We start from the raw sequence: 25735 nt of genomic DNA on the forward strand, positions 1-25735 counted from the left end.
AGTTGAACAGAATGACAATGACTGTTTTTAGTGTTAGAGGTTTGTCTGTCAGGTAATCAATAATTAATTCATCAGAAATAGTGTCTGTTAAAAAAGGTATTGATTATTGAAAGATGTATGTTACCACATACTGTACATTCTAAAACATGCCAAAATAATTTCAAGCAAAAGTTCAAATCATTTTAGTTATGGTTATTTGACCAGTGTGACTACTCAATCAGAAGAAAAGTGAGATTAGCAGGAGTAAAAAAGGATGGATCAGAAAATTAAGGGAAGAAAATAATTAAATACTAAATCCAAGATCAATCAGCAACACAGTGAGGTTGAGGGTTCTAGATTTGTATTCCAGACCAGGAGAACATGCAGTAGAACAGATGCCTGTGTACTGGAACTCTGACCTTCGGGACCTGGGTACGGACGAACGTGTCATCAGAGGGGGAGGGGCCACACCACAGGGGGTGGAGCCAAGACACAGGAAACAGGAAGTACATGTCATACCATCGCTCTCATCCCCCCACAACTGGAGATGACGCCTATCCTGGCACAGAGCTGGGCTAGTAGTACTGGGCTCAATACAGCTCTCTATAATATACTATATATGTACATGTACACTGAGTATACAAATGCTCTTTCCATGACATAGACTGACCAGGTGAATCCAGGTGAAAGCTATGATCCCTTATTGATGTCACTTGTTAAAAGTACTTCAATCATTGCACAATTTAGACATGGATTGTGTATGTGTGCCATTCAGAGGGTGAATGGTCAAAACAAATATGTAAGTGCCTTTGAAAGGGGTATGGTAGTAGATGCCAGGCACACTGGTTTATGTCAAGAACTGCAACGCTGCTGGGTTTTTCCTGCTCAACAGTATCAAGAATGGTCCAACACCCAAAGTACATCCAGCCAACTAACACATATGTGGGAAGCATTGGAGTCAACATGCGCCGGCATTCCTGTGGAACGCTTTCGACACCTTGTAGAGTCCATGCCCAGACATACTGAGGCTGTTCTGAGGGCAAAGGGAAGGTGGAAGGTGTTCCTAATGTTTGGTATAATCAGTGTATTCACAGCTCTCCAATGTAAGAGACACTTTTGGGAGATATTTTGAGAATCAAGATGATAAAGAATCTTACTTAAAGTTCAGCGCAAGTGATGTGAGGAAATCGATTCAGAGGATGGCATAGAGCGAGGATGTCAAACATTTCTTTTTTTAAATGTTATTTTTTAAATATATATTATTTTGTCAGGGGGGGGGGGTTGGGGGGAGAACAAACTCAATATAAAGTTACTGAAACCAAATCAAAACTGTGTAGAAATTATAATGGACCTGCATTCATATAGTTGTTGATGGTGTACAGCTCACTAACAATAACCAAAATGAAAGCTAGAAAGTCGGGGAGCACTGAAAATGTAAAAAAGAATTATGGACAGAGGACTACATTTTTTTGCAAATTTTGACTGCGAGAAAATATTACAGGTTTTAAGTGCGGCCCTCAGGACCTCAAGACCGAATGCGGCACCAGGTCAAAGTTAGTTTGACACCCCCTGGTATAGAGGATTATAGACCTATAGTGATCTCATTTTAGACACCGTATCAATGTAACTAAGTCTAAGGGAGTTGGAATTAAATCTGGAATTAAAATATGTTTAATTGTGGTCTTAATGTTCTAACTGAGCCCAACTCTGTTCTATAGTCTGGCGTTGTGATTCAGGTGCTGAGGTACGGTTGGACACACATGGCCCATGCAGGACAAACAGTTGACTGACACACTGTGGGAGAAACAGAGACGAGTCACAGTCAAACCTTCTCAGTCTTACCTAGACTCCAGTAGCCTATTGATAATACTGGATCCACTGTGCTGTGGTCTAGGGACTCGGGACTATTTTTTGGGGCTGGCTAATAAAATCAATCAATCATCAATCAGTGTTCAGTTGAACAGTGTATTATTCCTTTCATAAATGACACTGATCTAGAGTGAGAACACTATAGTACATTCCTTAACTGTATAATACAGGGGTTCAATGCTATATGGGCAGTCAATGAGATCTATTTGACCGACTACGCCAACATTGTATTGGAAACGTTCAGTCAAACCCATCGATACCCCTTTGACTTACAACACTCTTCTCACTTTTATAGATAATGGTGGTGATACTTCTTGTTTCTAGATAGTCTAGGTTCTTTGTTGTTGAATCCACCAAATATTCGTTTTCGAGGCTTTTGAAACCCCTCCTCTAATGCATAGTTAGACCTGTTACAGGTTTGACTCTAGTTCGTCTGCTTCACACCAACGTCACATAGACAATTAGGATATAAAACACCAAACAACACACAAGACACACGCACATCAACCCTGTGGAGAGATGGACAGATCAGGATCCGTTCCCCTGCAACCGAAAGGGGAGGGAGAGGGGGTGAGGAGACACAAGGATGGAGAGATGATTGACAAACAGATGGCTGGATTGATGGATGGATGGATGGAGGACGTAGACAACAATGTGTGGTCACCCCCCATGCTCTGATGTTGGGGGCGTAGCTGGAACCCAGACGGCGAGGGAGACACAGTGATTGGTGCGTGTTGGCGGCGCACCCCAACATTGTGTAGTGAGGGGGTAAGGGGGTGGGGGACGTTTGGTTGCATAGTGGTGGTGGTGGTGATACAATCGGTTCGGTTCAGTGCTCAGTGTATCACAACGATGGTGATTTGAGTGACAGTGTATGTTTATGCTCAGTGACATATAGCTGATCTGGGACCAGTGTTGATTGACAAAGAGGTTCACATCTCATGCAAATCAATGGGATTAACATAAAGCATTCACATAAAGAGCTGCAGGTAGGCCATGTTTGCTGCCGGGTTTTTACTTGGGTATGTGTGTGTGTATACAATGTGTCATGTGTCAGAGAGAAAATATATCAATAATCTATCTTTCGAATTTCCTTCCCAGTCCACAATTTGATACATTTTAAACTTTTAACTATACCATACACTACAACCAGGAGGCTCCAGACTTCACAATGTCCAGAAAACCAGGCAGCAACATTGGCTAAAAAGTGATGGAGTGGTCAATTCATAACATACCTCCTCTTCCAGGGGGTCCGGGGGGGCCGGCGTTACCTTTGGGACCCTGGAGGGCCACACCTGGTGCGCCAGGGGGCCCAACGCTGCCAGGGGACCCAGGCAGGCCAGAGAAACCCATCTCTCCCTTCTGACCAGGGAAGCCAGGGCTACCGGAAGAACCAGGGACGCCAAGATCTCCCTTAGCACCTGTGGGGAACCGATGGCAAAAACACAAGGTCCTTTCATAAGAATCCCTTTTATTCACCAAGTACATTGACACACACTCAGATTGTGACCTGGTGAAATGGTGCTGCCAGCAATAGACAGATGTAAAGGAAGAACACAGCTGGAGGGATTTACACACAGTCAACATACAGCATAAACAACGGAAATCAAGTAAAGTGGTGATTGAAGGACGTTGGTAGTAGTAGTTAGTAGAGTAGTAGTGGTTGTTTTTATCGACTTTTATTGATAGAAAAATAGATGGCGAATGCTATTTAAGTTGTATATGGTCTAGAGTCGGTTATCAGCTACTGTCTGTTCTCTGTAGTGGATGGTTTGCCTGTCATTCAGGAGCTAGTGTAGAGTGTATGTATGGTTTGTGTGAGAGTAACAAAGACAGTCAGTCAGGTGGGGGTGAGTCTCACCTGGTAGTCCTGGGAGACCAGGAGAACCGGGGCCACCGAAACCAGGAAGACCTGGAGGACAAGACGATCATGGGAAAAAGAGGGTTTAATTTTAGACATCCATCTAATAATATAACACTTTGGTCTTACTGCTTAATATCACCATAACAAGCGCTAAATCCTTGTGAACAATTACATTTAGGATAATTTAGTTTTATCAATTTGACTACAACTTTGGCGTATTGTCGACAGTTGAACTAAGCTCATGAGGCATTTATAAGTTATATCATTCAAGAATCAATGGGTATATATTAATAATTTAAAAGTAAAAAAATGTAAGTAGCAATCCCAGATTGCTCCTATAAGTGACTACGCCAACTACCTGGGTCTCCTTTGACTCCCGCTGGTCCAGGGATTCCGTCACGACCCGCCTGACCCTTGTCCCCTGGGAACCCAGGTGATCCGGCTCGGCCGTTCTCTCCTGGTCGGCCGGGTGGTCCGCTGAGACCGGGGTTACCGGGGATACCATCCAGACCCTTAGGCCCGGGAATCCCGGGAGAACCTAGAGGAAGTACCAGAAAGACAGCCGGACAGATTTAATGACATAGGTAGCTGGATATGAGATGAAGGCTTGGAAGAATATCATACACATGATTCTTCTTTTACTAGCCAATGCTCGTGGTTAGACCGTAGCACCGTAACCATTAGTTACCTTGGAATCCTGGGAGGCCGGGGTCACCTTTGGCGCCAGGGCCGCCAGGAAACCCTGGAAGACCTGGTGTTCCGGGAGTTCCTTTTACTCCGTTTTGTCCGGGGAATCCTGACTGACCGGGCTCACCCTGAGAGAGAGAGAGAGAGAGAGAGAGGGATAAGGGAGAGAGAGAGAGAGAGAGAGAGAGAGAGCAGGAGAGAGAGAGAGAGAGAGAGAGAGAGATAAGGGATAGAGAGAGAGAGAGAAAGCAGGAGAGAGAGAGAGAGAGAGAGAGAGAGAGAGAGAGAGAGCAGGAGAGAAGGAGAGAGAGGGATAAGGGATAGAGAGAGGGATAAGGGATAGAGAGATAGAGAGAGCAGGAGAGAGAGAGAGAGAGAGAGAGAGAGATAGAGAGAGAGCAGGAGAGAGAGAGAGAGAGAGAGAGAGAGAGAGAGAGAGAGAGAGAGAGAGAGAGAGAGAGAGAGAGAGAGAGAGAGAGAGAGAGAGAGAGAGAGAGAGAGAGCAGGAGAGAGAGAGAGAGAGAGAGAGAGAGAGAGAGAGATAAGGGATAGAGAGAGAGAGAGAGGGATAAGGGATAGAGAGAGAGAGAGAGAGAGAGAGCAGGAGAGAGAGAGAGAGAGAGAGAGAGGGATAAGGGATAGAGAGAGAGAGAGAGAGAGAGAGAGAGATAAGGGATAGAGAGAGAGAGAGAGAGAGAGAGAGAGAGAGAGAGGGAGAGGAAGAGAGAGAGAGGGATAAGGGATAGAGAGAGAGCAGGAGAGAGAGAGAGAGAGCGGAATAAAGTTGCATTGCAGACGATGAAGCAGATTTTCCATATTACTCAAATATCATTCAGAATGAGTATACAGTTCCCTTTGAAACAGGTAAACTCATCTAAACTTGGACAGAGATCTACACATGCTTAAATGTACACACGGTTCTATACGGTACTGGTTCTATACGGTTCTAGATGGTTCTAAAGGGTTCTAGAGTAGAGGGTTCCATACCTTGGGACCTGTAGCTCCTGGGGAACCAAAGCCAGGGGAACCGGGCTCTCCCTTAGCTCCAGGGAACCCTGATGCTCCTGAACTACCGGGTCCACCCGACCGACCTGATTGACCCGGAGTTCCTTTTGCCCCTGTGGGTCCTGTGACATCATCATAAATGGACAATAAGATTGGTGTGTCGGATAAATAGAGTTCGGTGACAACATTCGAACTAATTGTTATTAATCTAGCAATCAATATATGGATCGAACTGTATTTGTATACTTGTTTTTTCCATCATTAAACTGTTACAGAACACCTGCTGTAACAAAATAAAATTATTCAGGTATGTCAATTCATAACGGCCAGCGTTTCTATGAACATGGAGAGCTGAGAGTGGCCAAATCTCGGGCTTATGGGAAGTCTTTACAAGTCTTTATATTTCAGTGTGTAGAACATAGGAATGACAGGTCAATAAACATAACATTTCGGTGATGGTGGGGATATGAGGTTATAGAACATGATGGTGATGATATGAGGTTATAGAACATGATGGTGATGGTGGGGATATGTGGTTATAGAACATGATGGTGGGGATATGAGGTTATAGAACATGATGGTGATGGTGGGGATATGAGGTAATAGAACATGATGGTGATGGTAGGGATATGAGGTTATAGAACATGATGGTGGGGATATGAGGTTATAGACCATGATGGTGGGGATATGAGGTTATAGAACATGATGGTGATGGTGGGGATATGAGGTTATAGAACATGATGGTGGGGATATGAGGTTATAGAACATGATGGTGATGGTAGGGATATGAGGTTATAGAACATGATGGTGGGGATATGAAGTTATAGACCATGATGGTGGGGATATGAGGTGATAACACATGATGGTGGGGATATGAGGTTATAGAACATGATGGTAATGGTAGGGATATGAGGTTATAACACATGATGGTGGGGATATGAGGTTATAGAACATGATGGTGATGGTAGGGATATGAGGTTATAGAACATGATGGTGGGGATATGAGGTTATAGAACATGATGGTGATGGTAGGGATATGAGGTTATAGAACATGATGGTGGGGATATGAGGTTATAACACATGATGGTGGGGATATGAGGTTACAGAACATGATGGTGATGATATGTGGTTATAGAACATGATGGTGATGGTGGGGATATGAGGTTATAGAACATGATGGTGATGGTGGGGATATGAGGTTATAGAACATGATGGTGGGGATATGAGGTTATAGAACATGATGGCGGGGATATGAGGTTATAACACATGATGGTGATGATATGTGGTTATAGAACATGATGGTGATGGTGGGGATATGAGGTTATAGAACATGATGGTGATGGTGGGGATATGAGGTTATAGAACATGATGGTGGGGATATGAGGTTATAGAACATGATGGTGGGGATATGAGGTTATAGAACATGATGGCGGGGATATGTGGTTATTATACATGATAGTGGGGATATGAGGTTACTGAACATGATGGTGGGGATATGAGGTTATAGAACATGATGGTGATGGTGTGGATATGAGGATATAGAACATGATGGTGGGGATATGAGGTTATAACACATGATGGTGGAGATATGAGGTTATAGAACATGATGGTGATGGTGGGGATATGTGGTTATAGAACATGATGGTGGGGATATGAGGTTATAGAACATGATGGTGATGGTGGGGATATGAGGATATAGAACATGATGGTGATGGTGGGGATATGAGGGTATAGAACATGATGGTGGGGATATGAGGTTATAGAACATAATGGTGATGGTGGGGATATGAGGTTATAGAACATAATGGTGATGGTGGGGATATGAGGGTATAGAACATGATGGTGGGGATATGAGGTTATAGAACATGATGGTGGGGATATGAGGTTATAGAACATGATGGTAGGGATATGAGGGTATAGAACATGATGGTGATGGTGGGGATATGAGGGTATAGAACATGATGGTGATGGTGGGGATATGAGGGTATAGAACATGATGGTGGGGATATGAGGTTATAGAACATGATGGTGGGGATATGAGGTTATAGAACATGATGGTAGGGATATGAGGGTATAGACAACATGATGGTAGGGATATGAGGTTATAGAACATGATGGTGGGGATATGAGGTTATAGAACATGATGGTGGGGATATGAGGTTATAATACATGATGGTGGGGATATGAGGTTATAGAACATGATGGTGGGGATATGAGGTTATAGAACATGATGGTGGGGATATGAGGTTAGAGAACATGATGGTAGGGATATGAGGGTATAGAACATGATGGTAGGGATATGAGGTTATATAACATGATGATGATGATGATGGTGGGGATATGAGGTTATAGAACATGATGGTGATGGTGGGGACATGAGGTTATAGAACATGATGGTGATGGTAGGGATATGAGGTTATAGAACATGATGGTGGGGATATGAGGTTATAGACCATGATGGTGGGGATATGAGGTTATAGAACATGATGGTGATGGTGGGGATATGAGGTTATAGAACATGATGGTGGGGATATGAGGTTATAGAACATGATGGTGATGGTAGGGATATGAGGTTATAGAACATGATGGTGGGGATATGAAGTTATAGACCATGATGGTGGGGATATGAGGTGATAACACATGATGGTGGGGATATGAGGTTATAGAACATGATGGTGATGGTGAGGATATGTGGTTATAGAACATGATGGTAATGGTAGGGATATGAGGTTTTAACACATGATGGTGGGGATATGAGGTTATAGAACATGATGGTAATGGTAGGGATATGAGGTTATAACACATGATGGTGGGGATATGAGGTTATAGAACATGATGGTGATGGTAGGGATATGAGGTTATAGAACATGATGGTGGGGATATGAGGTTATAGAACATGATGGTGATGGTAGGGATATGAGGTTATAGAACATGATGGTGGGGATATGAGGTTATAACACATGATGGTGGGGATATGAGGTTATAGAACATGATGGTGATGATATGTGGTTATAGAACATGATGGTGATGGTGGGGATATGAGGTTATAGAACATGATGGTGATGGTGGGGATATGAGGTTATAGAACATGATGGTGGGGATATGAGGTTATAGAACATGATGGCGGGGATATGTGGTTATATACATGATGGTGGGGATATGAGGTTATAGAACATGATGGTGGGGATATGAGGTTATAGAACATGATGGTGATGGTGGGGATATGAGGTTATAGAACATGATGGTGGTGGGGGATATGAGGTTATAACACATGATGGTGGGGATATGAGGTTATAGAACATGATGGTGATGATAGGGGATATGAGGTTATAGAACATGATGGTGGGGATATGAGGTTATAGAACATGATGGTGATGGTGGGGATATGAGGTTATAGAACATGATGGTGATGGTAGGGATATGAGGTTATAGAACATGATGGTGGGGATATGAGGTTATAGAACCATGATGGTGGGGATATGAGGTTATAGAACATGATGGTGATGGTGGGGATATGAGGTTATAGAACATGATGGTGGGGATATGAGGTTATAGAACATGATGGTGATGGTAGGGATATGAGGTTATAGAACATGATGGTGGGGATATGAGGTTATAGACCATGATGGTGGGGATATGAGGTGATAAACATGATGGTGGGGATATGAGGTTATAGAACATGATGGTGATGGTGAGGATATGTGGTTATAGAACATGATGGTAATGGTAGTAGGGATATGAGGTTATAGAACATGATGGTGGGGATATGAGGTTATAGAACATGATGGTGATGGTATGGGGATGAGGTTATAGAACATGATGGTGGGGATATGAGGTTATAGAACATGATGGTGATGGATAGGGATATGAGGTTATAGAACATGATGGTGGGGATATGAGGTTATAACACATGATGGTGGGGATATGAGGTTATAGAACATGATGGTGATGATATGTGGTTATAGAACATGATGGTGATGGTGGGGATATGAGGTTATAGAACATGATGGTGATGGTGGGGATATGAGGTTATAGAACATGATGGTGGGGATATGAGGTTATAGAACATGATGGCGGGGATATGAGGTTATAACACATGATGGTGGGGATATGAGGTTATAGAACATGATGGTGATGATATGTGGTTATAGAACATGATGGTGATGGTGGGGATATGAGGTTATAGAACATGATGGTGATGGTGGGGATATGAGGTTATAGAACATGATGGTGATGGGGATATGAGGTTATAGAACATGATGGTGGGGATATGTGGTTATTATAGAACATGATAGTGGGGATATGAGGTTATAGAACATGATGGTGGGGATATGAGGTTATAGAACATGATGGTGATGGTGGGGATATGAGGATATAGAACATGATGGTGGGGATATGAGGTTATAACACATGATGGTGGAGATATGAGGTTATAGAACATGATGGTGATGGTGGGGATATGTGGTTATAGAACATGATGGTGGGGATATGAGGTTATAGAACATGATGGTGATGGTGGGGATATGAGGTTATAGAACATGATGGTGATGGTGGGGATATGAGGTTATAGAACATGATGGTGGGGATATGAGGTTATAGAACATGATGGTGATGGTGGGGATATGAGGTTATAGAACATGATGGTGATGGTGGGGATATGAGGTTATAGAACATGATGGTGATGGTGGGGATATGAGGTTATAGAACATGATGGTGGGGATATGAGGTTATAGAACATGATGGTGGGGATATGAGGTTATAGAACATGATGGTGAGGGATATGAGGTTATAGAACATGATGGTGATGGTGGGGATATGAGGTTATAGAACATGATGGTGATGGTGGGGATATGAGGGTATAGAACATGATGGTGGGGATATGAGGTTATAGAACATGATGGTGGGGATATGAGGTTATAGAACATGATGGTAGGGTGGGGATATGAGGTTACTAGAACATGATGGTAGGGATATGAGGTTATAGAACATGATGGTGGGGATATGAGGTTATAGAACATGATGGTGGGGATATGAGGTTATAAACATGATGGTGGGGATATGAGGTTATAGAACATGATGGTGGGGATATGAGGTTATAGAACATGATGGTGGGGGATATGAGGTTATAGAACATGATGGTATGGGGGGATATGAGGGTATAGAACATGATGGTAGGGATATGAGGTTATATAACATGATGATGATGATGATGGTGGGGATATGAGGTTATAGAACATGATGGTGATGGTGGGGATATGAGGTTATAGAACATGATGGTGATGGTAGGGATATGAGGTTATAGAACATGATGGTGGGGATATGAGGTTATAGACCATGATGGTGGGGATATGAGGTTATAGAACATGATGGTGATGGTGGGGATATGAGGTTATAGAACATGATGGTGGGGATATGAGGTTATAGAACATGATGGTGATGGTAGGGTTATAGAACATGAGGTTATAGAACATGATGGTGGGGATATGAAGTTATAGACCATGATGGTGGGGATATGAGGTGATAACACATGATGGTGGGGATATGAGGTTATAGAACATGATGGTGATGGTGAGGATATGTGGTTATAGAACATGATGGTAATGGTAGGGATATGAGGTTATAACACATGATGGTGGGGATATGAGGTTATAGAACATGATGGTAATGGTAGGGATATGAGGTTATAACACATGATGGTGGGGATATGAGGTTATAGAACATGATGGTGATGGTAGGGATATGAGGTTATAGAACATGATGATGGTGGGGATATGAGGTTATAACACATGATGGTGGGGATATGAGGTTATAGAACATGATGGTGATGATATGTGGTTATAGAACATGATGGTGATGGTGGGGATATGAGGTTATAGAACATGATGGTGATGGTGGGGATATGAGGTTATAGAACATGATGGTGGGGATATGAGGTTATAGAACATGATGGCGGGGATATGTGGTTATTATACATGATAGTGGGGATATGAGGTTACTGAACATGATGGTGGGGATATGAGGTTATAGAACATGATGGTGATGGTGGGGATATGAGGATATAGAACATGAGGGTGGGGGGATATGAGGTTATAAACATGATGGTGGGGATATGAGGTTATAGAACATGATGGTGATGGTGGGGATATGTGGTTATAGAACATGATGGTGGGGATATGAGGTTATAGAACATGATGGTGATGGTGGGGATATGAGGATATAGAACATGATGGTGATGGTGGGGATATGGGGTTATAGAACATAATGGTGGGGATATGAGGGTATAGAACATGATGGTGGGGATATGAGGTTATAGAACATAATGGTGATGGTGGGGATATGAGGTTATAGAACATAATGGTGATGGTGGGGATATGAGGGTATAGAACATGATGGTGATGGTGGGGATATGAGGGTATAGAACATGATGGTGGGGATATGAGGTTATAGAACATGATGGTGGGGATATGAGGTTATAGAACATGATGGTAGGGATATGAAGGTATAGAACATGATGGTGATGGTGGGGATATGAGGGTATAGAACATGATGGTGATGGTGGGGATATGAGGGTATAGAACATGATGGTAGGGATATGAGGGTATAGACAACATGATGGTAGGGATATGAGGTTATAGAACATGATGGTGGGGATATGAGGTTATAGAACATGATGGTGGGGATATGAGGTTATAGAACATGATGGTGGGGATATGAGTTTAGAGAACATGATGGTGGGGATATGAGGTTATAGAACATGATGGTAGGGATATGAGGGTATAGAACATGATGGTAGGGATATGAGGTTATAGAACATGATGATGATGATGGTGGGGATATGAGGTTATAGAACATGATGGTGATGGTAGGGATATGAGGTTATAGAACATGATGGTGGGGATATGAGGTTATAGACCATGATGGTGGGGATATGAGGTTATAGAACATGATGGTGATGGTGGGGATATGAGGTTATAGAACATGATGGTGGGGATATGAGGTTATAGAACATGATGGTGATGGTGGGGATATGAGGATATAGAACATGATGGTGATGGTGGGGATATGGGGTTATAGAACATAATGGTGGGGATATGAGGGTATAGAACATGATGGTGGGGATATGAGGTTATAGAACATAATGGTGATGGTGGGGATATGAGGTTATAGAACATAATGGTGATGGTGGGGATATGAGGGTATAGAACATGATGGTGGGGATATGAGGTTATAGAACATGATGGTGGGGATATGATTGAGGTTATAGAACATGAGGTTATAGAACATGATGGTGGGGATATGAGGGTATAGACAACATGATGGTGGGGATATGAGGTTATAGAACATGATGGTGGGGATATGAGGTTATAGAACATGATGGTGGGGGATATGAGGTTATAGAACATGATGGTGGGGATATGAGGTTATAGAACATGATGGTGGGGATATGAGGTTATAGAACATGATGGTAGGGATATGAGGTTATAGACAACATGATGGTAGGGATATGAGGTTATAGAACATGATGGTGGGGATATGAGGTTATAGAACATGATGGTGGGGATATGAGGTTATAAACATGATGGTGGGGATATGAGGTTATAGAACATGATGGTGGGGGATATGAGGTTATAGAACATGATGGTGGGGATATGAGGTTATAGAACATGATGGTAGGGATATGAGGGTATAGAACATGATGGTAGGGATATGAGGTTATAGAACATGATGGTGGGGATATGAGGTTATAGAACATGATGGTGCGGATATGAGGTTATAGAACATGATGGTGATGGTGGGGAGATGAGGTTATAGAACATGATGGTGGGGATATGAGGTTATAGAACATGATGGTGATGGTGGGGATATGAGGTTATAGAACATGATGGTGATGGTAGGGATATGAGGTTATAGAACATGATGGTGGGGATATGAAGTTATAGACCATGATGGTGGGGATATGAGGTGATAACACATGATGGTGGGGATATGAGGTTATAGAACATGATGGTGATGGTGGGGATATGTGGTTATAGAACATGATGGTAATGGTAGGGATATGAGGTTATAACACATGATGGTGGGGATATGAGGTTATAGAACATGATGGTAATGGTAGGGATATGAGGTTATAACACATGATGGTGGGGATATGAGGTTATAGAACATGATGGTGATGGTAGGGATATGAGGTTATAGAACATGATGGTGGGGATATGAGGTTATAGAACATGATGGTGATGGTGGGGATATGAGGTTATAGAACATGATGGTGATGATATGTGGTTATAGAACATGATGGTGATGGTGGGGATATGAGGTTATAGAACATGATGGTGATGGTGGAGATATGAGGTTATAGAACATGATGGTGGGGATATGAGGTTATAGAACATGATGGCGGGGATATGTGGTTATTATACATGATAGTGGGGATATGAGGTTACTGAACATGATGGTGGGGATATGAGGTTATAGAACATGATGGTGATGGTGGGGATATGGGGATATAGAACATGATGGTGGGGATATGAGGTTATAACACATGATGGTGGAGATATGAGGTTATAGAACATGATGGTGATGGTGGGGATATGTGGTTATAGAACATGATGGTGGGGATATGAGGTTATAGAACATGATGGTGATGGTGGGGATATGAGGATATAGAACATGATGGTGATGGTGGGGATATGGGGTTATAGAACATAATGGTGGGGATATGAGGGTATAGAACATGATGGTGGGGATATGAGGTTATAGAACATAATGGTGATGGTGGGGATATGAGGTTATAGAACATGATGGTGATGGTGGGGATATGAGGGTATAGAACATGATGGTGGGGATATTAGGTTATAGAACATGATGGTAGGGATATGAGGGTATAGACAACATGATGGTAGGGATATGAGGTTATAGAACATGATGGTGGGGATATGAGGTTATAGAACATGATGGTGGGGATATGAGGTTATAATACATGATGGTGGGGATATGAGGTTATAGAACATGATGGTGGGGATATGAGGTTAGAGAACATGATGGTGGGGATATGAGGTTATAGAACATGATGGTAGGGATATGAGGGTATAGAACATGATGGTAGGGATATGAGGTTATAGAACATGATGGTGATGGTAGGGATATGAGGTTATAGAACATGATGGTGGGGATATGAGGTTATAGAACATGATGGTGATGGTAGGGATATGAGGTTATAGAACATGATGGTGGGGATATGAGGTTATAACACATGATGGTGGGGATATGAGGTTATAGAACATGATGGTGATGATATGTGGTTATAGAACATGATGGTGATGGTGGGGATATGAGGTTATAGAACATGATGGCGGGGATATGTGGTTATTATACATGATAGTGGGGATATGAGGTTACTGAACATGATGGTGGGGATATGAGGTTATAGAACATGATGGTGATGGTGGGGATATGAGGATATAGAACATGATGGTGGGGATATGAGGTTATAACACATGATGGTGGAGATATGAGGTTATAGAACATGATGGTGATGGTGGGGATATGTGGTTATAGAACATGATGGTGGGGATATGAGGTTATAGAACATGATGGTGATGGTGGGGATATGAGGATATAGAACATGATGGTGATGGTGGGGATATGGGGTTATAGAACATAATGGTGGGGATATGAGGGTATAGAACATGATGGTGGGGATATGAGTTTAGAGAACATGATGGTGGGGATATGAGGTTATAGAACATGATGGTAGGGATATGAGGGTATAGAACATGATGGTAGGGATATGAGGTTATAGAACATGATGATGATGATGGTGGGGATATGAGGTTATAGAACATGATGGTGATGGTAGGGATATGAGGTTATAGAACATGATGGTGGGGATATGAGGTTATAGACCATGATGGTGGGGATATGAGGTTATAGAACATGATGGTGATGGTGGGGATATGAGGTTATAGAACATGATGGTGGGGATATGAGGTTATAGAACATGATGGTGATGGTGGGGATATGAGGATATAGAACATGATGGTGATGGTGGGGATATGGGGTTATAGAACATAATGGTGGGGATATGAGGGTATAGAACATGATGGTGGGGATATGAGGTTATAGAACATAATGGTGATGGTGGGGATATGAGGGTATAGAACATGATGGTGGGGATATGAGGTTATAGAACATGATGGTGGGGATATGAGGTTATAGAACATGATGGTGGGGATATGAGGGTATAGACAACATGATGGTAGGGATATGAGGTTATAGAACATGATGGTGGGGATATGAGGTTATAGAACATGATGGTGGGGATATGAGGTTATAGAACATGATGGTGGGGATATGAGGTTATAGAACATGATGGTGGGGATATGAGGTTAGAGAACATGATGGTGGGGATATGAGGTTATAGAACATGATGGTAGGGATATGAGGGTATAGACAACATGATGGTAGGGATATGAGGTTATAGAACATGATGGTGGGGATATGAGGTTATAGAACATGATGGTGGGTTATAGAACATATGAGGTTATAATACATGATGGTGGGGATATGAGGTTATAGAACATGATGGTGGGGATATGAGGTTAGAGAACATGATGGTGGGGATATGAGGTTATAGAACATGATGGTAGGGATATGAGGGTATAGAACATGATGGTAGGGATATGAGGTTATAGAACATGATGGTGCGGATATGAGGTTATAGAACATGATGGTGATGGTGGGGAGATGAGGTTATAGAACATGATGGTGGGGATATGAGGTTATAGAACATGATGGTGATGGTGGGGATATGAGGTTATAGAACATGATGGTGATGGTGGGGATATGTGGTTATAGAACATGATGGTGATGGTGGGGATATGAGGTTATAGAACATGATGGTGGGGATATGAGGGTATAGACAACATGATGGTAGGGATATGAGGTTATAGAACATGATGGTGGGGATATGAGGTTATAGAACATGATGGTGGGGATATGAGGTGATAACACATGATGGTGGGGATATGAGGTTATAGAACATGATGGTGATGGTGGGGATATGTGGTTATAGAACATGATGGTAATGGTAGGGATATGAGGTTATAACACATGATGGTGGGGATATGAGGTTATAGAACATGATGGTAATGGTAGGGATATGAGGTTATAACACATGATGGTGGGGATATGAGGTTATAGAACATGATGGTGATGGTAGGGATATGAGGTTATAGAACATGATGGTGGGGATATGAGGTTATAGAACATGATGGTGATGGTAGGGATATGAGGTTATAGAACATGATGGTGGGGATATGAGGTTATAACACATGATGGTGGGGATATGAGGTTATAGAACATGATGGTGATGATATGTGGTTATAGAACATGATGGTGATGGTGGGGATATGAGGTTATAGAACATGATGGTGATGGTGGAGATATGAGGTTATAGAACATGATGGTGGGGATATGAGGTTATAGAACATGATGGCGGGGATATGTGGTTATTATACATGATAGTGGGGATATGAGGTTACTGAACATGATGGTGGGGATATGAGGTTATAGAACATGATGGTGATGGTGGGGATATGGGGATATAGAACATGATGGTGGGGATATGAGGTTATAACACATGATGGTGGAGATATGAGGTTATAGAACATGATGGTGGGGATATGAGGTTATAGAACATAATGGTGATGGTGGGGATATGAGGGTATAGAACATGATGGTGATGGTGGGGATATGAGGGTATAGAACATGATGGTGGGGATATGAGGTTATAGAACATGATGGTGGGGATATGAGGTTATAGAACATGATGGTAGGGATATGAGGGTATAGACAACATGATGGTAGGGATATGAGGTTATAGAACATGATGGTGGGGATATGAGGTTATAGAACATGATGGTGGGGATATGAGGTTATAATACATGATGGTGGGGATATGAGGTTATAGAACATGATGGTGGGGATATGAGGTTAGAGAACATGATGGTGGGGATATGAGGTTATAGAACATGATGGTAGGGATATGAGGGTATAGAACATGATGGTAGGGATATGAGGTTATAGAACATGATGGTGATGGTAGGGATATGAGGTTATAGAACATGATGGTGGGGATATGAGGTTATAGAACATGATGGTGATGGTAGGGATATGAGGTTATAGAACATGATGGTGGGGATATGAGGTTATAACACATGATGGTGGGGATATGAGGTTATAGAACATGATGGTGATGATATGTGGTTATAGAACATGATGGTGATGGTGGGGATATGAGGTTATAGAACATGATGGCGGGGATATGTGGTTATTATACATGATAGTGGGGATATGAGGTTACTGAACATGATGGTGGGGATATGAGGTTATAGAACATGATGGTGATGGTGGGGATATGAGGATATAGAACATGATGGTGGGGATATGAGGTTATAACACATGATGGTGGAGATATGAGGTTATAGAACATGATGGTGATGGTGGGGATATGTGGTTATAGAACATGATGGTGGGGATATGAGGTTATAGAACATGATGGTGATGGTGGGGATATGAGGATATAGAACATGATGGTGATGGTGGGATATGGGGTTATAGAACATAATGGTGGGGATATGAGGTTATAGAACATAATGGTGATGGTGGGGATATGAGGGTATAGAACATGATGGTGATGGTGGGGATATGAGGGTATAGAACATGATGGTGGGGATATGAGGTTATAGAACATGATGGTGGGGATATGAGGTTATAGAACATGATGGTAGGGATATGAGGGTATAGACAACATGATGGTAGGGATATGAGGTTATAGAACATGATGGTGGGGATATGAGGTTATAGAACATTATGGTGGGGATATGAGGTTATAAAACATGATGGTGGGGATATGAGGTTATAATACATGATGGTGGGGATATGAGGTTATAGAACATGATGGTGGGGATATGATGTTAGAGAACATGATGGTGGGGATATGAGGTTATAGAACATGATGGTAGGGATATGAGGGTATAGAACATGATGGTAGGGATATGAGGTTATAGAACATGATGGTGGGGATATGAGGTTATAGAACATGATGGTGCGGATATGAGGTTATAGAACATGATGGTGATGGTGGGGAGATGAGGTTATAGAACATGATGGTGGGGATATGAGGTTATAGAACATGATGGTGATGGTGGGGATATGAGGTTATAGAACATGATGGTGATGGTGGGGATATGTGGTTATAGAACATGATGGTGATGGTGGGGATATGAGGTTATAGAACATGATGGTGATGGTGGGGATATGTGGTTATAGAACATGATGGTGATGGTGGGGATATGAGGTTATAGAACATGATGGTGATGGTGTGGATATGAGGTTATAGAACATGATGGTGGGGATATGTGGTTATAGAACATGATGGTGGGGATATGTGGTTATTATACATGATAGTGGGGATATGAGGTTATAGAACATGATGGTGATGGTGGGGATATGAGGATATAGAACATGATGGTGGGGATATGAGGTTATAACACATGATGGTGGAGATATGAGGTTATAGAACATGATGGTGATGGTGGGGATATGAGGTTATAACACATGATGGTGGAGATATGAGGTTATAGAACATGATGGTGATGGTGGGGATATGTGGTTATAGAACATGATGGTGGGATATGAGGTTATAGAACATGATGGTGATGGTGGGGATATGAGGATATAGAACATGATGGTGATGGTGGGGATATGGGGTTATAGAACATAATGGTGATGGTGGGGATATGAGGGTATAGAACATGATGGTGATGGTGGGGATATGAGGTTATAGAACATGATGGTGGGGATATGAGGTTATAGAACATGATGGTAGGGATATGAGGTTATAGAACATGCTGGTAGGGATATGAGGTTATAGAACATGATGGTGATGGTGGGGATATGAGGTTATAGAACATAATGGTGGGGATTTGAGGTTATAGAACATGATGGTGGGGATATGAGGTTATAGAACATGATGGTGGGGATATGAGGTTATAGAACATGATGGTGATGGTGGGGATATGAGGTTATAGAACATAATGGTGGGGATTTGTGGTTATAACACATGATGGTGGGGATATGGGGCGGTCTAATACCCACCTGGGAAGCCCATCTCTCCCATGTTGCCTTTAGCTCCTGGGGCTCCTGGTGAGCCTGATCCTCCAGGGATACCTGCGTCTCCTTTGGGACCTGAACACGTCAGAGGAAATTAGGAGTTAGTGTTCAGTAGAGGACATTATGGGGCTGAAATATATCTTGAGGTATGCATGGTACTTGGAAATATGCATGTTTTATAAACCCATTTTGGTTGAGCATCCTGAAGATGCAAGACACATAATAAAACAGGAAATGTAGGATGACTGTGCTAGTGTTCAGTAGAGGTCATTCTGGAGGGATGACTGTACTAGTGTTCAGTAGAGGTCATTCTGGAGGGATAACTGTGCTAGTGTTCAGTAGAGGTCATTCTGGAGGGATGACTGTACTAGTGTTCAGTAGTGGTCATTCTGGAGGGATAACTGTGCTAGTGTTCAGTAGAGGTCATTCTGGACGGATGACTGTACTAGTGTTCAGTAGTGGTCATTCTGGAGGGATGACTGTACTAGTGTTCAGTAGAGGTCATTCTGGAGGGATGACAGTACTAGTGTTCAGTAGAGGTCATTAGGGATGGATGACTGTACTAGTGTTCAGTAGAGGTCATTATGGATGGATGACTGTACCAGTGTTCAGTAGAGGACATTCTGGAGGGATGACTGTACTAGTGTTCAGTAGAGGTCATTCTGGACGGATGACTGTACTAGTGTTCAGTAGAGGACATTCTGGAGGGATGGGTGCACAAGAGGATTAGTTTCTAGATAGTATGAGTATACCTTGAGGTCCTGGCAACCCAGGTCGTCCGTCCTGTCCTGGTATACCAGCGTCTCCAGGGAGACCAGGGATACCCTTTTGACCTGGTAGTCCTCCTAAACCTACACAACACAAAAAACACAGGAAACAGTAAGGACAGTGAGACAAAGCTGCGTTCTTAGCAGTCTACATCAGTCAGTCAGAAACAGGCAGAGAGAGAGACAGGCAGATAAACAGACAGAGAGAAAGACGTACCTGGTGCTCCTGGTTCTCCCTTCCCACCCTTCAGTTCCTGGGGAGGAATGCTGGGTCCTGGGAGTCCCGCGATACCGGGCTCTCCCCTGTCTCCCTTCAGACCTGAACCGCCGGGACCACCTGGTCGCCCTGGGAAACCATCGTCACCTGGAGGAAGGAGACACAAAGAGTCAGAGGGTCTATTATCGAAGACACATACAGTACCAATATGTGTGTATACCAACGTGTGTGTTTATGTGTGGGCTCCTTATAGCTACCGCAGAAGATGTTTTGGACTAGTTTGTTTGAATGTAAGACCTGTGGTCACATTAACAACATTAATGTTATAAAGTTATTGTTCAATTTATCGTTATAACTCAGTCAATTTGTGTCCATATCGCCCAGCTCTAGTGTGTGTGTGTGTGTGTGTGTGTGTGTGTGTGTGTGTGTGTGTGTGTGTGTGTGTGTGCGCGTACCTTTAGGTCCAGGGAAGCCGGGGCCTCCGGGGTTCCCAGGGGATCCCAGAGGTCCAGGAGCTCCCATCACACCCATGTCTCCTTTACCACCTGTTGATGGACAGACTTTTGACTGGCAATTCCCCATCAAGACAGGGTGAAGGTCAGCGACACTGTCTGTGTCCCATATCGCACCCTATTCCCTATATAGTGCATTACTTCTGACTAGAGTCCATATATAGGGAATAGGGCGCCATTTGGGATGGAGGTAGAGTAACAACAATGTCCAACAGAAAATAAAGAGAGAGAAAGGTAGTCAGTGTGACATCATACTGGCCAGTCCATATTTAATTCTATATTTAACCTTTATTTAGGTAAGTCACAAAGAACAAATTCCTATTTACAATGACGGCCTAACCCGGCCAAACCCTAATCTGGACGACGCTGGGCCAATTGTGCGCTGCCCTATTGGGACTCCCAATCACGGCCGATTGTGATACAGCCTGGAAACGAACCAGGGTCTGTAGTGACGCCTCTAGCACTGAAATGCAGTGCCTTAGACCGCCGCGCCACTCGGGAGCTCATATACTGTATGTAGATTACACAGAAAGAGATTTGGAACCAGATATACGAGACTGAAATAAACACACAGGCTGCGTTATCACATGCAACCCAATTCTGACCTTATGCCACTAATTAGTCTTTTGACCAGTCAGATCAGATCTTTTGCCATTTATTGGGCAAAAGATCAGAAATGGGCTGCCTATGTAAACCAGCAATAGAATCTGATTTCTTACAGGCCATTCATAACACAGAAAAAGATTGAAAACTAGACAGATAGAGACTAAAACAGACACATAGATTAGGAAGGTTTGATGTTGGTGTCGGTCTGTTATCCTACCAGGCAGGCCAGGCAGTCCGTCTCGGCCAGGGCCACCAGGGTTACCCTGTGGTCCAACTCCCCCGGGGTTGCCGGGGAAACCGGGACTTCCTCTGTCGCCTGGCAACCCTGGAATGTCCAGGCCGGGGGAACCGGGGTCTCCCTTCTCACCGTTGGCGCCTGAGTATCCTGAAATGCGAGGAATCAATAACAGAGTGAGGACGGATTCTCACTTCCTGATCAGCATCTGCCCATTATCTATAACCTCATAGAAGGTCAATTTTGACCTTCAAATGCCAAAGATAATATTTGGTCTTACGCACATTTGATGGACAATAAAGCTTTTTGAACTTGACTTTAACTTCTTCGATATAGGGGGCGCTCTTTTAATTTTTGGATTAAAAAACGTTCCCGTTTTAAACAAGATATTTTGTCACGAAAAGATGCTCGACTATGCATATAATTGATAGCTTTGGAAAAAAAACACTCTGACGTTTCCAAAACTGCAAAGATATTATCTGTGAGTGCCACAGAACTGATGCTACAGGCGAAACCAAGATGAAATTTCAAACAGGAAATGCCCCAGATTTTGGAGGCGCTGTGTTCCAATGTCTCCTTATATGGCTGTGAATGCACAAGGAATGAGCCTACACTTTCTGTAGTTTCCCCAAGGTGTCTGCAGCATTGTGACCTATTTGTAGGCATATCATTGGAAGATTGACCATAAGAGACTACATTTACCAGGTGCTCGCTTGGTGTCCTCCGTTGCAATTATTGCGTAATCTCCAGCTGCGTGCATTTTTCCATTTGGTTCAGAGGAGAAACCAAACTGCCACGAATGATTTATCATCAAATAGATATGTGAAAAACACCTTGAGGATTGATTCTAAACTACGGCGTTGTATTGACTGAATTTTCTGGGGGTTTTCTTAGCCAAACGTGATGAACAAAACGGAGCGATTTCTCCTACACAAATAATATTTTTGGAAAAACTGAACATTTGCTATCTAACTGAGAGTCTCCTCATTGAAAACATCTGAAGTTCTTCAAAGGTAAATGATTTTATTTTAATGCTTTTCTTGTTTTTGTGAAAATGTTGCCTGCTGAATGCTAGGCTTAATGCTATGCTAGCTATCAATACTCTTACACAAATGCTTGTGTAGCTATGGTTGAAAAGCATATTTTGAAAATCTGAGATGACAGTGTTGTTAACAAAAGGCTAAGCTTGTGAGCCAATATATTTATTTCATTTCATTTGCGATTTTCATGAATAGTTAACGTTGCGTTATGCTAATGAGCTTGAGGCTATGATTACGCTCCCGGATACGGGATTGCTCGACGCAAGAAGTTAAGCGCTAGTGGAATCTCTCTACTTATGATTAGTGACTATTCAACACATTATAAAGGTTCCATTTGTCAGTCCAGAACAGGTCAAATAACCTCATTTTCTATTATTATATCTTTTTTATTTATTTTTTTATGTATGTTTTATTTCATCTTTATTTAACTAGGCAGTTAAGAACAAATTATTATTTACAATGACGGCCTACACCGGCCAAACCCGTACGGCACTGGGCCAATTGTGCGCCACACTATGGGACTCCCAATCACAGACAGTTGTGATACAGCCTGAATCCAAACCAGGGTGTCTGTAGTGACGCCTCAAGCACTGAGATGCTGTGCCTTAGATCGCTGAGCCACGCGGGAGCCCCAAGAGTAAAGATAGCTGGAGTAAAGATGTCACACCAAACAGATGTACAGTCCCTTAACCAATCACACAGAAATACAGTACCAATCAACCAATCAGCTGCCAGATAGAGACTATCGTCCAGACCGGCTGTGGTACAATACCTTTCTCGCCTTGAGGTCAAAGGTCAGAAGACGGCAGGTAAGGAGGGCATATATTCAAAATGGGGTGGAGTGGATGAGGAACATCACAGAGTAAGAAAGAGAGGTGGGGAAGGGGGGATGAGGGTTTACAATGCTCTACGTCTATCCAACATGACATACTGTACATGATGATGGAGCCTTCAGAACTGTGAGTGCCATGAGTGGAGGTGAATAAAGAGTTTGTTGTGGCAGGCACAAAAGAAGAGTGTGACTAATGACATACAGTTGAAGTCGGAAGTTTACATACACCTTAACCAAATACATTTAAACTCAGTTTTTCACAATTCCTTACACATAATCCTAGTAAAAAAGTCCCTGTCTTAGGTCAGATAGGATCACCACTTTATTTTAAGAATGTGAAATGTCAGAATAATAGTAGAGAATGATTTCTTTCTTTCATCACATTCCCAGTGGGTCAGAAGTTTACATACACTGAATTAGTATTTGGTAGCATCGCCTTTAAATTCCTTAACTTCGGTCAAACGTTACAGGTAGCCTTCCACAAGCTTCCCACAATAAGTTGGGTGAATTTTGGCCCATTCCTCCTGACAGAGCTGGTGTAACTGAGTCAGGTTTGTATGCCTCCTTGCTCGCTTTTTCAGTTCTACCCACAAATTTTCGATGGGATTGAGGTCAGGGCTTTGTGACGGCCACTCTAATACCTTGACTTTGTTGTCCTTGAGCCATTTTGCCACAACTTTGGAAGTATGCTTGGGTCATTGTCCATTTGGAAGACCCATTTGCGACCAAGCTTTAACTTCTTGACTGATGTCTTGAGATGTTGCTTCAATTTATCCACAAAATGTTCCTACCTCATGCTACCATCTATTTTGTGAAGTGCACCAGCCCCTCCTGTGGCAAAGCTCCCCCACAACATGATGCTGCCACCCCCGTGCTTCACGGTTGGGATGGTGTTCTTCAGCTTGCAAGCCTCCCCCTTTTTCCTCCAAACATAACAGGGTCATTATGGCCAAACAGTTCTATTTTTGTTTCATCAGACCAGAGGACATTTCTCCAAAAAGTATGATCTTTGTCCCCATGTGCAGTTGCAAACCATAGTCTGGCTTTTTTATGGCGGTTTTGGAGCAGTGGCTTCTTCCTTGCTGAGCGGCCTTTCAGGTTATGACGATATAGGACTTGTTTTACTGTGGATATAGATACTTTTCTACCTGTTTCCTCCAGCATCTTCACAAGGTCCTTTGCTGTTGTTCTGTGATTGATTTGCACTTTTCGCACCAAAGTACATTCGTCACTAAGAGACAGAACGCGTCTCCTTCCTGAACGGTTGCATGGTCGCATGGTATTTATACTTGTTTGTACAGATGAACGTGGTACCTTCAGGCATTTGGAAATTGCTCCCAAGGATGAACCAGACTTGTCGAGGTCTCCAAGGTCTTTTTTCTGAGGTCATGGCTGATTTCTTTTGATTTTCCCATGATGTCAATCAAAGAGGCACTGAGTTTGAAGGTAGGCCTTGAAATACATCCAAAGGTACACCTCCCATTGACTCAAATTATGTCAATTATCAGAAGCTTCTAAAGCCATGACATAATTTTCTAGAATTTTCCAAGCTGTTTAATGGCACAGTCAACTTAGTGTATGTAAACTTCTGACCCACTGGAATTGTGATACAGTGAATTATATGTGAAATAATCTGTCTGTAAACAATTGTTTGAAAAATGTACTTGTGTCATGCACAAAGTAGATGTCCTAACCGACTTCCCAAAACTATAGTGTGCTAACAAGAAATTTGTGAAGTGGTTGAAAAATGAGTTTTAATGACTCCAACCTAAGTGTATGTAAACTTCCGACTTCAACTGTATTCATTTTAAAGAGGAAGGCAAATTGTGAACAAAGTGGCAAAAACAAGTGCAGGAAAAGTGAACTTGGAACTGTGTGGGTGGGTGACAGCTAGCAGCTTCACAAGTGAGCATCGCCAACGAGACTGTGAATATGCAAAATAAGAAG

The 25735-nt window shown here is 42.6% G+C and overlaps 1 protein-coding gene across 1 annotated transcript in view; it reads right to left on the reverse strand.

The window, feature by feature from the left end:
- The window catches only part of col4a5 (collagen, type IV, alpha 5 (Alport syndrome)), a 98962-nt gene that overhangs the window by 17035 nt on the left and 56192 nt on the right, over nt 1-25735 (reverse strand). The window contains exons 29-38 of the mRNA XM_029666359.2: nt 21899-22066; nt 21019-21108; nt 20564-20710; nt 20332-20430; nt 19565-19654; nt 5387-5526; nt 4401-4527; nt 4071-4250; nt 3710-3760; nt 3084-3269 (exon numbers count right to left, since the gene is read on the reverse strand). Coding sequence (XP_029522219.1) covers nt 3084-3269; nt 3710-3760; nt 4071-4250; nt 4401-4527; nt 5387-5526; nt 19565-19654; nt 20332-20430; nt 20564-20710; nt 21019-21108; nt 21899-22066 — 1278 coding nt within the window. The remainder of the gene's footprint in view (nt 1-3083; nt 3270-3709; nt 3761-4070; nt 4251-4400; nt 4528-5386; nt 5527-19564; nt 19655-20331; nt 20431-20563; nt 20711-21018; nt 21109-21898; nt 22067-25735) is intronic.

The sequence above is a fragment of the Oncorhynchus nerka genome, linkage group LG8 (genome assembly GCF_034236695.1).
Source record: "Oncorhynchus nerka isolate Pitt River linkage group LG8, Oner_Uvic_2.0, whole genome shotgun sequence".
Classification (NCBI taxonomy): Eukaryota; Metazoa; Chordata; class Actinopteri; order Salmoniformes; family Salmonidae; genus Oncorhynchus; species Oncorhynchus nerka.